Here is a 13,351-nt window from a genome sequence, read left to right as displayed (position 1 = left end):
ATGAAATGTACTCTCTACTATGTACTCTGTACTATCCTCGAACTTCGTAGATTTTAGCAGACTTTTCGCTAATGAAATTCAGTAACTGTTAAGCTTATATGAAGCTGTAAACATACAATATGGTGTTTATTATAAACCACTTACCTTTCATTTTTACAAATAATATTAGGGCAAAGGTCTATCCACACTATACATAGTGATAGCTATATTAGCATCCACATCAATGGACAAAGACGTTCTATTTAATATTAGTGAGCTCTGCGAGTTTTGTTATCTTAGTCTTTGTATAAATGCCTGGGATTTTTAAGTTCTAATTGGTTGTTAATGTTTTTATTGTTCATCAGCTTTAAAAAAAAAAGTTCTTAAAGTGATTCCAACAATATTGCTCCTCTGTGTTTTGATCAGTATAGCTATGTTGTGGCCAGAGGAGAACTGGCTCCTGGGTTGGACCTGGTTTATCCCAAGGTTTTTTTTCTCCATTTTGGTTCCTTGCACCGGTCACCTTGGCTTGCTTAGTTGGAGACACTTGACTGATTGCACAGACACTATTGGAAGAGAGCTGAACTGGAGGATGACGTCACTGAATCATCAATGAAATTACTTAAGATGGAAAATGTCTCTGTTATTGTCCTCCTGCATTATTGACAAACTATTTTCCTGTTTAACACTGTAAAGCTACTTTAACACAATCAGTATTGCGTAAAGCGCTATATAAATAAAGGCGACTTGCCTTGACAATATTCTTAGGACAGTTATTAAAACTTCATAGACTCTTTCAGGTTAGCGGGCCTTCAATATTCAAAATACATCTCACAATACATTATGTAAAGAAATAAAATAAAATAAAAAGTGGTCCTCGTAAAGCTTAAGAATGTGAACACATTTGCCTAAAACTAATTAAGCTTGTTTTCTTGCATTGGAATTTGTCAAAAATGCAGTTCAAAATGCAATGCAAGCAAACTTTGCATTCTCAATGTCCACACAAGAGACTCTATAGTGAGCATTTACAGAAACTGACTTCTTCTATGGTCAGTGTTTTCTTTTTATATAATATTGTCATGGGAGAGCAAGTATGTCAACATACAGCAATTTCAACATATTTATGGCCAAGAAACATTGAATTAAATATTCAATTTTCTTCGTGTTTTCAGTTGGCCTTGACAAGTTTTAATAAGCTAACAGCTTAGCATGATAACTGTTTATGAAAAGCAACAGGCTTTTAATAAACAGTTCGTGCTATGCTAAACTTTTAGCTTGACAAAAAAGGTATCATAATAACATGCTACGTTTATAATCAGGCAATTATGAAAATGGATAGAATTATGCTAAATGATAATAGCTATTTTAACGTCTCAGTGTCGCCACATGGGGCAAGCAAGTAGTTATTAAAACTGACTTCCAGTCATGGAGAAATAGTTTAATAAATACAACTCACTTCAACTATCAACATTGTTGCAGCTATTTCATCATATTTCTGACAACAACAAAAAATCATGATTTAGTAAAGACATTTGAAGGTAACTCTGGCCCATTTTAAGGAATAGGTCACCCATAGATTTAAATTCTGTCATTTTTACTAACCCTCATGATGTTTCAAATATGTACGACTTTCTTTTTTCTGTGGAACATAAAAACAATTTTTTGGAAAAATGTCCAAAAATGCTCAATCCCTACAAAGCGCTCCCATGTTGTTCAGACCTCAAGGTTTTTCCAAATAAAAAGAATATTAGTAGGTTTGTAAAAACAGGAAGGTGAGTAAGTTATGAAGAAGAAAAAAAACAACCGGCAAAACATCTTGTCTCAAGACTTTTAGGTTCCATATGAACCAGCAAAAGGATGTGAAATTACTTTAAAGAGGAACAGCAACCAAGACCAGACAGAGAGGTATCAAGAGGGTAATGTAAGGGAGGTGACCCTTTTTTCCTCACCACTCTAATGTATTAGGTACGAGAGAACACAACCACCATGTGTCAGAAGAGGACACTTCAAACCTCAACTGTTATTAGTGATATTAAAGGTGTACAACCACATAAAAGAGTCATCTAGAAATAGGACACAGAAGAGAGCAGCACTCAAGATTAATCCCAGTCAACATGAGGCAAATTCTCACTTCAAGTTGAACTGAAAAGTTGGCAGCCCTGTAATATACTGTATATTAGTTGCTCTAAATATCAGTGTCTGCCAAGCTCATTGAAAAATCTCTGTTGTTCACTAATTAACAAAACCAACAAAGAACGATGGAGATCTATACCACAATGTTTTTCTAATAAATATCCAATAATATCAGAACTTGATATCATCTACAGTATATATGTATGCTAGCATACCACTACAGTTGAATAAATAATCGTGTAAGCAACAGCACACAGCTATGATTAGCACGTAGTGTTGGCTGAATTGGAAATAGTGTACTAACATACTACTCATACAAAGACAAATCATAGATTCCCTTTTCTTTGTGTTTTCAGGTAGCCTTTGTTTAACAAGCTAACAGCTTAGCATAGTGCTAACCGCTAATGTAATACTCTTTGCTAAGCTATTAGTTTGCAAACAACATTTCATGATAATGGTGCATTTATATCATGCATTTATGAAGAGGGACAGAATTATGCTAAAGGCTCATATCTATTTTAACATAAAACTCTCCTCAATAAGTTTTGCTTCAACTTCCAGTGAGAAAACATAGAAACTTTGTCAAGACAAGGTCAGTTTTTTTTTGTTTAGGAACAGCATGCAACCTTTTACGTTCCTAATCATGTAATAATTACTCATGATATAAAATACTGAGTATTGTACTGTGCAAGCTGAATGGAAATCGATAGCAATAATGCCGCCAGCAAGCGAGCAAACGGTTTGTTGCCAGAGTAAGCAGATTAAGCTTACAGGTGTGTGAGTGTGTGTAGGATACACAGAATCTCTGTTTGAGTGTGAGACATGATGCTGGTGAAGTGTGTGTGGGTAGAGGATGTGCTTTTAATTGCACTGTAAACTTGGTCGGGTGCTTTCCAGCATCAACCCTGCTGTGCCACCTGATAAGACTGATGGCGACTGGGTTCATCAAAGACAGGACATTGGTTGTAAGTGTGATTTATTTCTAATCATGCTGTAGTCAGCTAGCATTGCATTAGCCATCATGTCTAGTAATGTTAAAAGCCAAAATAAACACCAAAAAAAATAATAATAATAATTTGGTCACACTTTATTTTAAGGTCCAATTCTTGCTATTAATGAACCATTAACTATGACTTTTGCTTCAATAAATTGCTAATTTGCTGATTATAAATAGTTAGTAAGATAGTTGTTAGGTTTAGATGTTGGATAGGATTAAAAATGTAGAATAGGTGCTTTATAAGTATTAATAAACAGTCAATATGTTAATAATAAGTATGCTAATATGAAACTAGCTAATAGTGAGAATTGGTCCCTATACTAAAGTGTTACCATACATTTATGATTTATGCATTTGAATTGCATATAACATTTCCATCCATTGAGATTGCATAAACAAATAAAAAAACTTAATGTAATGCACATTTGTCAGTCACACATGAATAAAACCAGAAAGAAGCAGGTACAGTTTCTGTAATAGTACTAATAAAATGAATGTGCTTTAAATACAACCTCAATTCCAAAAAAGTAAGGAAATTTTGTGAAATGCAATAAAACTCAAGAATCTGTGATATTAGTTTATTTAACTGGCAAAAGTACAAAAAAAAGTTTTCCAATGTTTTCACTGAGCAACTTAATTTAGCTGCTGCACAGCAGATGGGACAGAGGCATGTTTAATATTCTGTCACATCATCTGTCTTTTTAATTATAATGTTTAATTGTTTGAGAATCTAGGATACCAATTCTTAAAGCTTTGCATATAAAATTTTTGTCCAATCTTGCTTGATACAAGACTTCAACTGATCATCAAACTCTAGTCGTTAATCTTAAATGTAGGTATTTTTAAGTGAATGAAATACCGACTATTTTAATACCTTTATTTTAATTCATAAAATAAAAATAAAAAATCTTGTCATCTGCCTTAGTGTGATCATGAGAGGTGAAGTGATCCCTGATTAATTAATGAATCAGTCTTTTGAGTTGGATCTTTTTAATGAATCAGTGAACCAATCAGAATGAATTGTTCATGAATCTGACTAATTCGGTTCAATACATTAAAAACAATTGGTAGCATTCTGTCAACCTCACAGCTCATTCTTTAAAATGTATCCTTTCCATACAATATCAATACAATATGGAAGTGAATAAATTATGACACAATCTTCATTTTTGGGAGAACTAGCCCTTTAAGAAAACTATACCAAACCTGATCAAAGCTTGTTATCTTGGCCAAAGAGCTGTTTTAGCCAATCAGCATGCAGGAAACGTTTTTGCTACTACTCCGGGAAAACACATGGACCTTGGGCCAAATCACACCCATCCCCATGAACACAGTTTCAGACCAGTTTCTTTCACTAAGACTTGCCTGAAGTTACGAGTTTACTAAGGTTTCTCTTTACTGAGTGAGCTCAAACTCTTGGAGTGACTATAACAAAGTTCTGAGTCAAAAATTGCAAAGTGAAGTTTGCCCACTCAATTCCGCCTCAAATGTGAAACAGCAGTAAACATTTACAGTTGGATTGGCTTTGTTTAAAATATGGGGTCCATCTGAGCCTTCTGTTTATAGAGAAAGAGTGCTTTGATGGCATCAAAAAGGGACTCAGAGAGTCAAAAAAAGATGCACTGACAAACCCTAAGAGCAAAAAAAGAAAACAAGAACAAAACTGGAATGAAAATGAAAGCTAATGAGGATGCTGCACTCTAAAAGACGTCTGAAGACATCTTCAAATTAAATATTCTTGTTTTTGCTGTTTTGATTGATATATTTAAAATGAAGAGAAACCAGATCCAATAGGAGTGATCAAGTTGCGGTCCAGATGGAAACTCAAATTTCCCATATGAGCACCACAGCTCAATGTTTACAATGTTTACTTCCAACCACATTTTTTTTAATTACCCTTTGTACAACATGAGAGAAAAATGCACCTTTTGAGAAGACTAAAATCTCTGTCTTGAATGCAAGTGGAACATTTTGTGACTATCAACTATTCTTGTCCTTATAGTCATATAATATCTTAGTAATATAATACTTATACTGGATTTGTGATTGATCATAGCCACTGGCCACAGATATATTATTATTATTATAATTCAATACACTGAAAATACCTTTAATATTTTTGTTCAAGAATAACCATCATTTAACCATGATTTTAAAATGTGGTATATCCAACTAGTGACTCAAGCACTTAATTGGTGATTAAATGTCTTGAATGTTATTAGAAGCTAACTGACTCAAGTTGTGTTTCTGAGAAGCCGTCAAGCAATTGCCAGTCAAAAACATCTAAGCAAGAACAACATCCTGAGAAATGATCAACACAGATGCACACAGTATACACAGCCATTCTCTCAGTGAAGAAAGAGCGCTGTACATCTGAGATGAATCTTTTCAACTAGATTTCCACATGCTCAGAGACCTCATGAGGAACATAAGAAGTCTGTGATTTGGCACAAGCCAGCCTAGACGAAAATAAATGTAATCAAGGGCCCACCAGCATTCAGTAAGAGCCAAAACCATGAACAGGGAAATTAATTAGCATTATTAAACCAATAAGAGCATAAAGGTTTGGACTTCTTGAAACATTTTAGCTTTTTGTTACACTTCTCGATTTTTTTTTTTTTTACTATTATTGCCATCAGAACAGACCTGCAATCCATTTTTGGGTCCCAACCCACATGTTGGGAAGCACTGCTACAGGATGTTTAATAATATGAAGCAAAGAGCTCCAAATACTCTTTGAAGTCAGTATGAGAGTATCTTATACAGTGAGTTACTGTATAAAGCAGTTTAATATGATGAATCTTACTAATTGGCCGGAGCAATGGGAGCTCCAAGAAGTGTGAGAAGCTCTCCGATGTGTCTCCTCCTCTCATTCAAACCAGAGATTACCCAATCAGCCTTGAACAAATTCAGAATGCATTACTACAGATTGAATGAAAAAGGAGGGGAGTATTTTCTAATTCTTCTTTCACCTGCATTGGGCCACAGAGGTTTCCCCTGGCACATATGGTGCAAGGCGGGGTGAACTGGATTAACAAGAATCAGCCCTAATTAAGAGACTCTGAAGATCTCCTATTATTTCTTTGATGGCCTGGAGGACCCATGCATGAGACTATTTGGAGTGGTATCCTAATTGAAAAGGGCATGAATTCTCAGATGGGGGAAGACTGTCCTTGAGTGACACTGAAACATTTTCATCTAAAATCTCAACTGTAATAGGCATCATAATGGGGTCATAACAGTCATAATGGGGATGTGTATGCAATTTGTTAAGTGTTGGCAAGTGTTTTTACTAACTTGACACACATCCCAATGCTGAGTGAATTCTGAAAATGCACATATACATTTATAGTAAATGCTATATATTTAAAAATATTTATTACTGGCTGCAAAACTTTATTTTGCCAATTTTCTTTATTATTAATTACTTTTTTTACACATACAAATATATTAATGCAAAATAAATATAAGATTTTTTTAGTCAATTCCCTTGTCAGGAACACTCTCACCACACAAATAGAATTAATAGAACGTTTGTAGAACGTTAATAGAACGTTTTTTTCAAAGTTGACAGGTTTTTAATGATCTTCAAAATATCAAAATAGTAGTAATACTAAGGAACAGATTTCAACATTTAGATTTCAGATTAAAAAGTAACAGATTTCAACGTTGAAAGTGACGTTATACCATAATGTTTGAAAAAGTATAAAATGGAATGTTTCCTGAACGATAGAATGCGCACATTTTTGATTTTGAATGATTTTGAAAGAAATACAATTTTTATAACTTAACAGGAATATTAGCAAACTTTCTTAGAACATATTTTGTTAGCTCTGTAAATGCTGTTTCATGGATGAAAAAAGTCAAACCAGTTTGGAATAACTAAATGATGATCATTTTAATTTTTGAGTAAATTATTTATTTTAAAAAATCTAGAATTGCAGCCCTCAGAGAACATCATAAGGGGCAAGTAACTCCTCAATGTCAAATGCACTTGTAAATCTGATAAGAGCCTTGATTGCGAGATAAGCTCTTGCCCTGGTCTTTGTCCCATTTGAGTCCAATCTGGGGAAGATCAGCAAACCACCCACAGCTCATCCACCAGCTGTCTCCTAACCCCGATGTGGATCTGTGTCATCTGCTTGTGGAAGAGGAGACTTTCAGTGTTTGTGTGATCTGATGAGGATGTTTACATGATCAAAACTATTCGGCTAGTATCAAAGTCAACATGTCCTTTCAGTCCTCAGCAGCGTATACATTGTTTGTGATCAGTTCAGTTTGCCATTAACCTTTGAAAGCTGAACCTTTCATCAGACTCGCAGCCAGCGCTCTGACATATAGCATAGTTGTGCTTTGGGCAAACCAAGTTCAACTCTTGATGAAGTAAAAGTCTTCAGACAGATAGACAGATAGATAGATAGATAGATAGATAGATAGATAGATAGATAGATAGATAGATAGATAGATAGATAGATAGATAGATAGATAGATAGATAGATAGATAGATAGATACATAGATGGATATAATTGAAACTACTCCAAGAGCAAAAGTGATTTAAGTAGAAAACACAAGCAGCTTTGATTGTCCTCTTTTTGGGTGCTCACAGTGACCCCAGACTTTATACTCACACAGTGTCAGAGACCAAGCGACTATATCATAGTGTCCAAACTTTACTTGGATTTGTATTCAGCATCTTCTCCAAGGTCCATTGAATGAGAGCAGAGATCTAGACCACACACCTCTAGCCTGGAAAAGAACAGGAAGGGATCTCAAAGCATCTTAAGCTAGCACTCAACAGACCTGCTCTTGTTTTCTCCAGTGGTAGAACGGGAGCAGCTCTTTCAGTAGGATGACAGTAAACCCTAGTCTGCTGTCATTAATTAAGTGGCAAGTCAGGGATACTGACCCAACCGGCAGAGAGCCATTGGGGCCCCGGCAGAGCCTGTCAATCTACATGCACTGAGATGAAGACACTGAGATTCTCAACGGACACAGAAAGAGAGACAGACTTTCAATGGATGGAGAAATAAAGGAAGATCTGAAGAGATGAAATAGCATATAAAAGACTGCGAGCTGAATTAGAGTTTTACATTTTATGAAGAAAAGACAAGTGTAAGTGGGTCTTGTCTTATGATGATAAACACAATGAATGAATTTGGATGAAATATACCTCTTTATAAATACACACAGCAGTGCTCCACGTAGGTGTTTGCAATAAAAGAGCACAAAGAGGAAAGCCTCTGACACTCTCAGTTCAAGTTCACTCCTCCCTCCCACATAGACACACAAAAGTACCCCAACTCGCTCATCCATCCTTTGTGACATGGGAGCACCACTACTGGGATAAATCAGGGGCCCACCTGAATGTCACACTCACATGCCACATACAATAAGACCCCCTTTCAAGTCCAGACACCTTACGTTGTTGCATGTCCATGAGCACCGGTCGCTTCTTTCCAGCCAGGCACAAAAAAATCGAGCAGCTAACAGCATAATTCACTAAGCAGGACTGACCCAAGGCCATGGGCAGGATGGTGCAGAGATTTGGCTCACCACTGAAGCCCCCCTTGCCACCGCCCCAGTCCATTCATGCTTGGCCCCTCCACTGTCTTGGGAAGGAGAGAAAAGACAGGACTCAGAGGCATGCCAGACTGAATGTGCTTGAGCCTAATGCCGAATAATCTGTTCATCAAATGCCCCCGCTGCTGCTTAGGGGAAATCTGCTCCTGTTTTCACAAGCAGATTCGGACAGGGAGTCTGGATGCCAGGCTGCCCCAATTGTCCCCACCAAAGAGCAAAAAAAAAAAAGAAAAACACAGACAAAAAAGTTCTGGTCACAAACAGAAGCGTTAAACTAAGCAGTTCTATCAACAAGTTAATAGTGAGTAGTTTACATTACAGAAAAAAAAAATATGGCTAGTTATTCTATCTCTTTTACACTGCTGAAAATAGTCCAAAATGAAGCTGAGAAATTAATCATTTTTTATTTTATATATATATATATATATATATATATATATATATATATATATATATATATATATATATATATAGTGGCTCCACTCACCGGTCTCGAGTCCCATGGAGAAGATCGGAAGGATACAAAAGAGGAGCGACAACAGTGAAGGACGAGAGAGGACCAGGCCTGGGTTTTATTTTGTGTTTTAGTTTTGTTTGTCGTGATGTTTTGTGTTTATTTTTACTTTGATTTGAATGTTCGCCGGTTCTCGCCTCCTTCTTCCCGTGATTATGAAGTTTGTACTCTGTTACGTTACATATATATATAAATTATATATATATATATATATATATATATATATAAGGGTAAATGATTTAATGAAGTTGCTTGCTTAATTCCAGAATAAAACAGTGTTCTTGAACAAACAGGTTGACTGAATAATTCAATGACTCATTCATGAAAACAGTGGCTGAATTATATTACAAATTATTTCAGTTATTGAATGAATTAGTGTTTTGAATAAATGGGTAAATTATTTGATGACTGCTGAATAAATCAGTGATCTTGAATGAATTTTTTGATTGAATGATACACTGACTCCATTATAAAACAGTTGTTGAATTCAGAATAACATACCACGCTATTTACACCATTTAAACATAAGAGATATAAAAAAAAACTGTACAATAGTATTGTATGGTAGATAACAGTCTGGTATGGTAGTACGCTATTCTAATTCAGTCAGCCACTTTCACTTTCATTTGTTTCATTTCCTAAATGAATCAATGTTTTGAATGACTCAGTTGAGTGAACGATTCTGTGACTCACTCCTTAAGACACTTTTCTCTTTCCTGAGGGAATCTGTGTTTTTAAATGAATCAGCTGAATTAATGTTTTTATGACACACTAATAAATCGATTCACTCGTTTAATTTCTGAATGATACATAATTTTTTAACAAATTGGATGAATGTATGATTTGGTGACACACATGAAGGGAGCCATTTGTTTCAATCCTGAACGAATCAGTGTTTTTGAATGAATCAGTTAAGTGAATGATTCTGAGACTCACTCATAAATTGAATCACTTGTTTCTTTCATGAATGATTCAGTTTTTTGAATGAAACGGTTTTCTCTTGGTTCTTGGTTATAAATAAATGCGACTTATAGTCCAGTGCGACTTATATATGTTTTTTTTTCTTTTTCTAATCATGACGTATTTTTGGTCTGATGCGACTTATACTCAGGTGTGACTTATAGTCAGAAAAATACGGTACTTTAATAATGTACAGACTCACAGTGAAAACAGATGAGCAAATCAACTTTTCTTTTCTGCTGACATCACTGAGGCCACATAGGCTATTGAATAATGTAGTCAAACAGCTATTTAGTTAGCATTTGAACAGACTTGCATTCAGTCTGTATCACCCACCCTTCACAATCCAATCCTGATGAATCAAATAAAGTCATTTTCCCCGTTATATATCCTGTTTTACTCTGGGAGAGATGGATGTATTTAAACATAGAAAAATAGTAAACTTCTCCTTTAAACCTAAATGGTTGTTCTGCTTGGACACACAACTAATTGGAGCATTGGTAGACACACAGTACCACACGTCCCTCACATGAGGCATGTGGCAGGGGAGGGGCCACATGAACCCCGGACTGAGAGCTTTACAGTTAGCTACTACCATCTGTCACAAACCCAAGACCCGACAAACACAGGGACTTTCTCAGAGGAAAAACAGAGCTGTGCCAAAAAAGTGCAGAAGGGAAAAAAATTGTTAGCTATAGTACAACACTTGGGAAGACAGATGGTGAGAGAGAGAGAGGTTTCATTCACTAATCGCGTCCTAAAGTTTGAGCCCTTCCTTTGTGCCACACATTTCATCACACCATCATTTAGAACACCAAACAGAAAAGAAGAAAAGTAGTAAGGGATTTTTTTTGCAGGTACCGACTATACCCGGTTCACTAGCTGACTTACAAAAGGGCTTTTCCAAGTCCTAGTAAAATGCCTTTGGTCAACTCTTAGAGGCTTTGTCTCAGACGCCATCCAAAAGATTAATTCTGGCATATCAGTCGCTTCTTGGCACTTCGTAAGAAATAGCAGACAAAATAATGAGCCTAGGATTGAAGTCTGAGTTTGTATAAGCATTTGTCACTTTCTGCTGAACTGGGCATGGAATGATTTGAACAATGGTGGCATATGTTAACTTTGAGCCAAGCAACACTTTTTTCTCACAGGGTTCTTGCACTGTATAACAAATAAAAATAGTAGACCCTAAAGAAAATAGTCACAATAGCCACATTTTCCTGCAGTCTTATGCTTTTTATCTCTCTCTGATTTCTTAAATTTTTCTTTCCCTTTAGACTAACAAGTAATTTTAAAGGTAAGATAAGCTAGAAATACCTCAGACGTGAACTCAATAAGTTTTTTGTGCTCTTACTGGTCCCAGTATTTTGTCATTGGTTTTAGACCATACTGACACCTATTGGTTTGGATGAATGAAGTTTACAAACTGCTGCTGCTTTTTATTGAAGCTGCTTATCTTCTCTTAATCTTCATTTATTATCATACTTATAGTATACATTCTTGGATTCAATTTCAACAAATTTTAGAAGTAGTAACTCAGCCGATTGTATACCGCCATTGGTCATGTGATCTCAACATGGCAGCGCCCATAAATGAGAACCCACTCCGTGTAAAACTGTATTCACAAGTATTCATATTATTCATTACTTTATGTGTAAATCCTTAAATTGCGAAAATTGCAATTGCACTTGAAACAACTGCACATTTCAGATTGTACACTGCACTAAATAATATATACTGTATAATACTACAGTAAAGAAAATGACAGATACCTGAGTCAGAGTCATAAACCTGATTCTAGAATATAACCTTAAGCCCCTTCATTATAAGCAGGCCTGTAGCCAGCTATGAATTCACTAAGGTATAACCTCATTAGATTTTTCATGTTCAAAAATAAAATCTGTTCTCTGAATGATTAATTTACTGTTAAACTCCTCATATGAATGTCTGCATGTATAATTCAGTTTAGACAGTTTGCAAGAATGTTAATGTTTTATTATTATTTTTCCTACGTAACTTCCATTTACTAGGTAAAGTAAGACCACACTAAAATATTAAAATCATAATATTAATACACAGTTTTTGTTTGTTTTTTTACTTGATTTTGTTCCTCAGTAAATTACATTTAAAGAGATAGAAACTGTACATAAACTTAGCAGTGTTGTGACTTGGGCAGAACAAAAATATAAAGCAGCAATTAAACTCCAGTTCCCAGTTTTAATGGGTTGAAATATTTTCAGCACAGAAAAAAAGCATTAATTTATGATCTTATGATCATGAATTTAAAGGCTGTATATAAAGCACATGCTCAGACAGACTCTCTGTTCAAACAATGTTCCATGTTCTCTTGTGCAGTACTGACTGGCAATACAATACAGCAGACAAAAACTAATTATTTGAATTGCCATGATATGACTCATCAGATAGAAAGACTTGAAATTTTGGGCACAGGTCACGTTTAACTAGAAATAAATCATGTTTAAGTGTGAACCCCAAGTTCAATAAAAATAAGCTTGATTTGGAACCATGACATCCAGCACTTCCCGCACCTGTTCAGCATTATACACACTACACTCATCTATAAACACATTATTGAAGGATTTATTAAAAACAGATAAAGTAAACTAGAGATTCCTGCTGTACATACCTGTTTTACTGAAGAGTGCGATCTGCGCAAGAAACAGTGCGCATCTTGTCGTGAGCGCTTCCATTATTCTCTGAATGTGAAGAAATATTGCTGTTAAGAGCAAACAAGGTGAGGACAGTCGAGACGACAGAGGAACACCTCTCCCGAAGAGCCGGAGTGTATCACATTGGTTGGGTAACAGGAGGAGATACCCCCTTCAGCGGTCAGATCCACTCCGCTCTCCACTGCATGGATGTGCGCGCGACCGGGTGAAGCGCATCGCTTCGCGCACCGTGAGTTCGGCTGGAAGTGCGCGCGCCACCCACAGACCACCACACACACAAAAAGTTTGGTAACGCTTTCTATGGAGACTTTATATATAACTCATTATAATTGTACAATAGCCTATATAAATAGTCTTTTCAGAAATAATTCTAACCGCAGTTTTATAACCACGTGGATGTTAAAAATGGCAGCACTTAATTATGCATTTAATAATAATTAGTATTAATCTTAAGAGAAATTCTTACTGCATTACAATACACACTGTAATGCAATAAT

General features: G+C 35.7%; 1 protein-coding gene across 5 annotated transcripts in view; it reads right to left on the bottom strand.

The window, feature by feature from the left end:
• The window catches only part of LOC132133081 (receptor-type tyrosine-protein phosphatase zeta-like), a 57,034-nt gene extending 43,933 nt beyond the window's left edge, over positions 1 to 13,101 (bottom strand). For 3 of the 5 annotated variants that reach the window (XM_059545777.1, XM_059545778.1, XM_059545780.1), the window contains exon 1: positions 12,812 to 13,101. In XM_059545777.1, coding sequence (XP_059401760.1) covers positions 12,812 to 12,875 — 64 coding nt within the window. In that variant the 5' untranslated portion in view covers positions 12,876 to 13,101. The remainder of the gene's footprint in view (positions 1 to 12,811) is intronic. The other 2 variants (XM_059545781.1, XM_059545782.1) reach the window with 1 other exon arrangement.
• Between the last annotated feature and the right edge of the window lie 250 nt (positions 13,102 to 13,351).

Source organism: Carassius carassius, chromosome 50 (genome assembly GCF_963082965.1).
Source record: "Carassius carassius chromosome 50, fCarCar2.1, whole genome shotgun sequence".
Classification (NCBI taxonomy): domain Eukaryota; kingdom Metazoa; phylum Chordata; class Actinopteri; order Cypriniformes; family Cyprinidae; genus Carassius; species Carassius carassius.
Note: the sequence above shows the minus strand (reverse complement) of the source record. Positions and strands in the feature narration are given on the sequence as shown.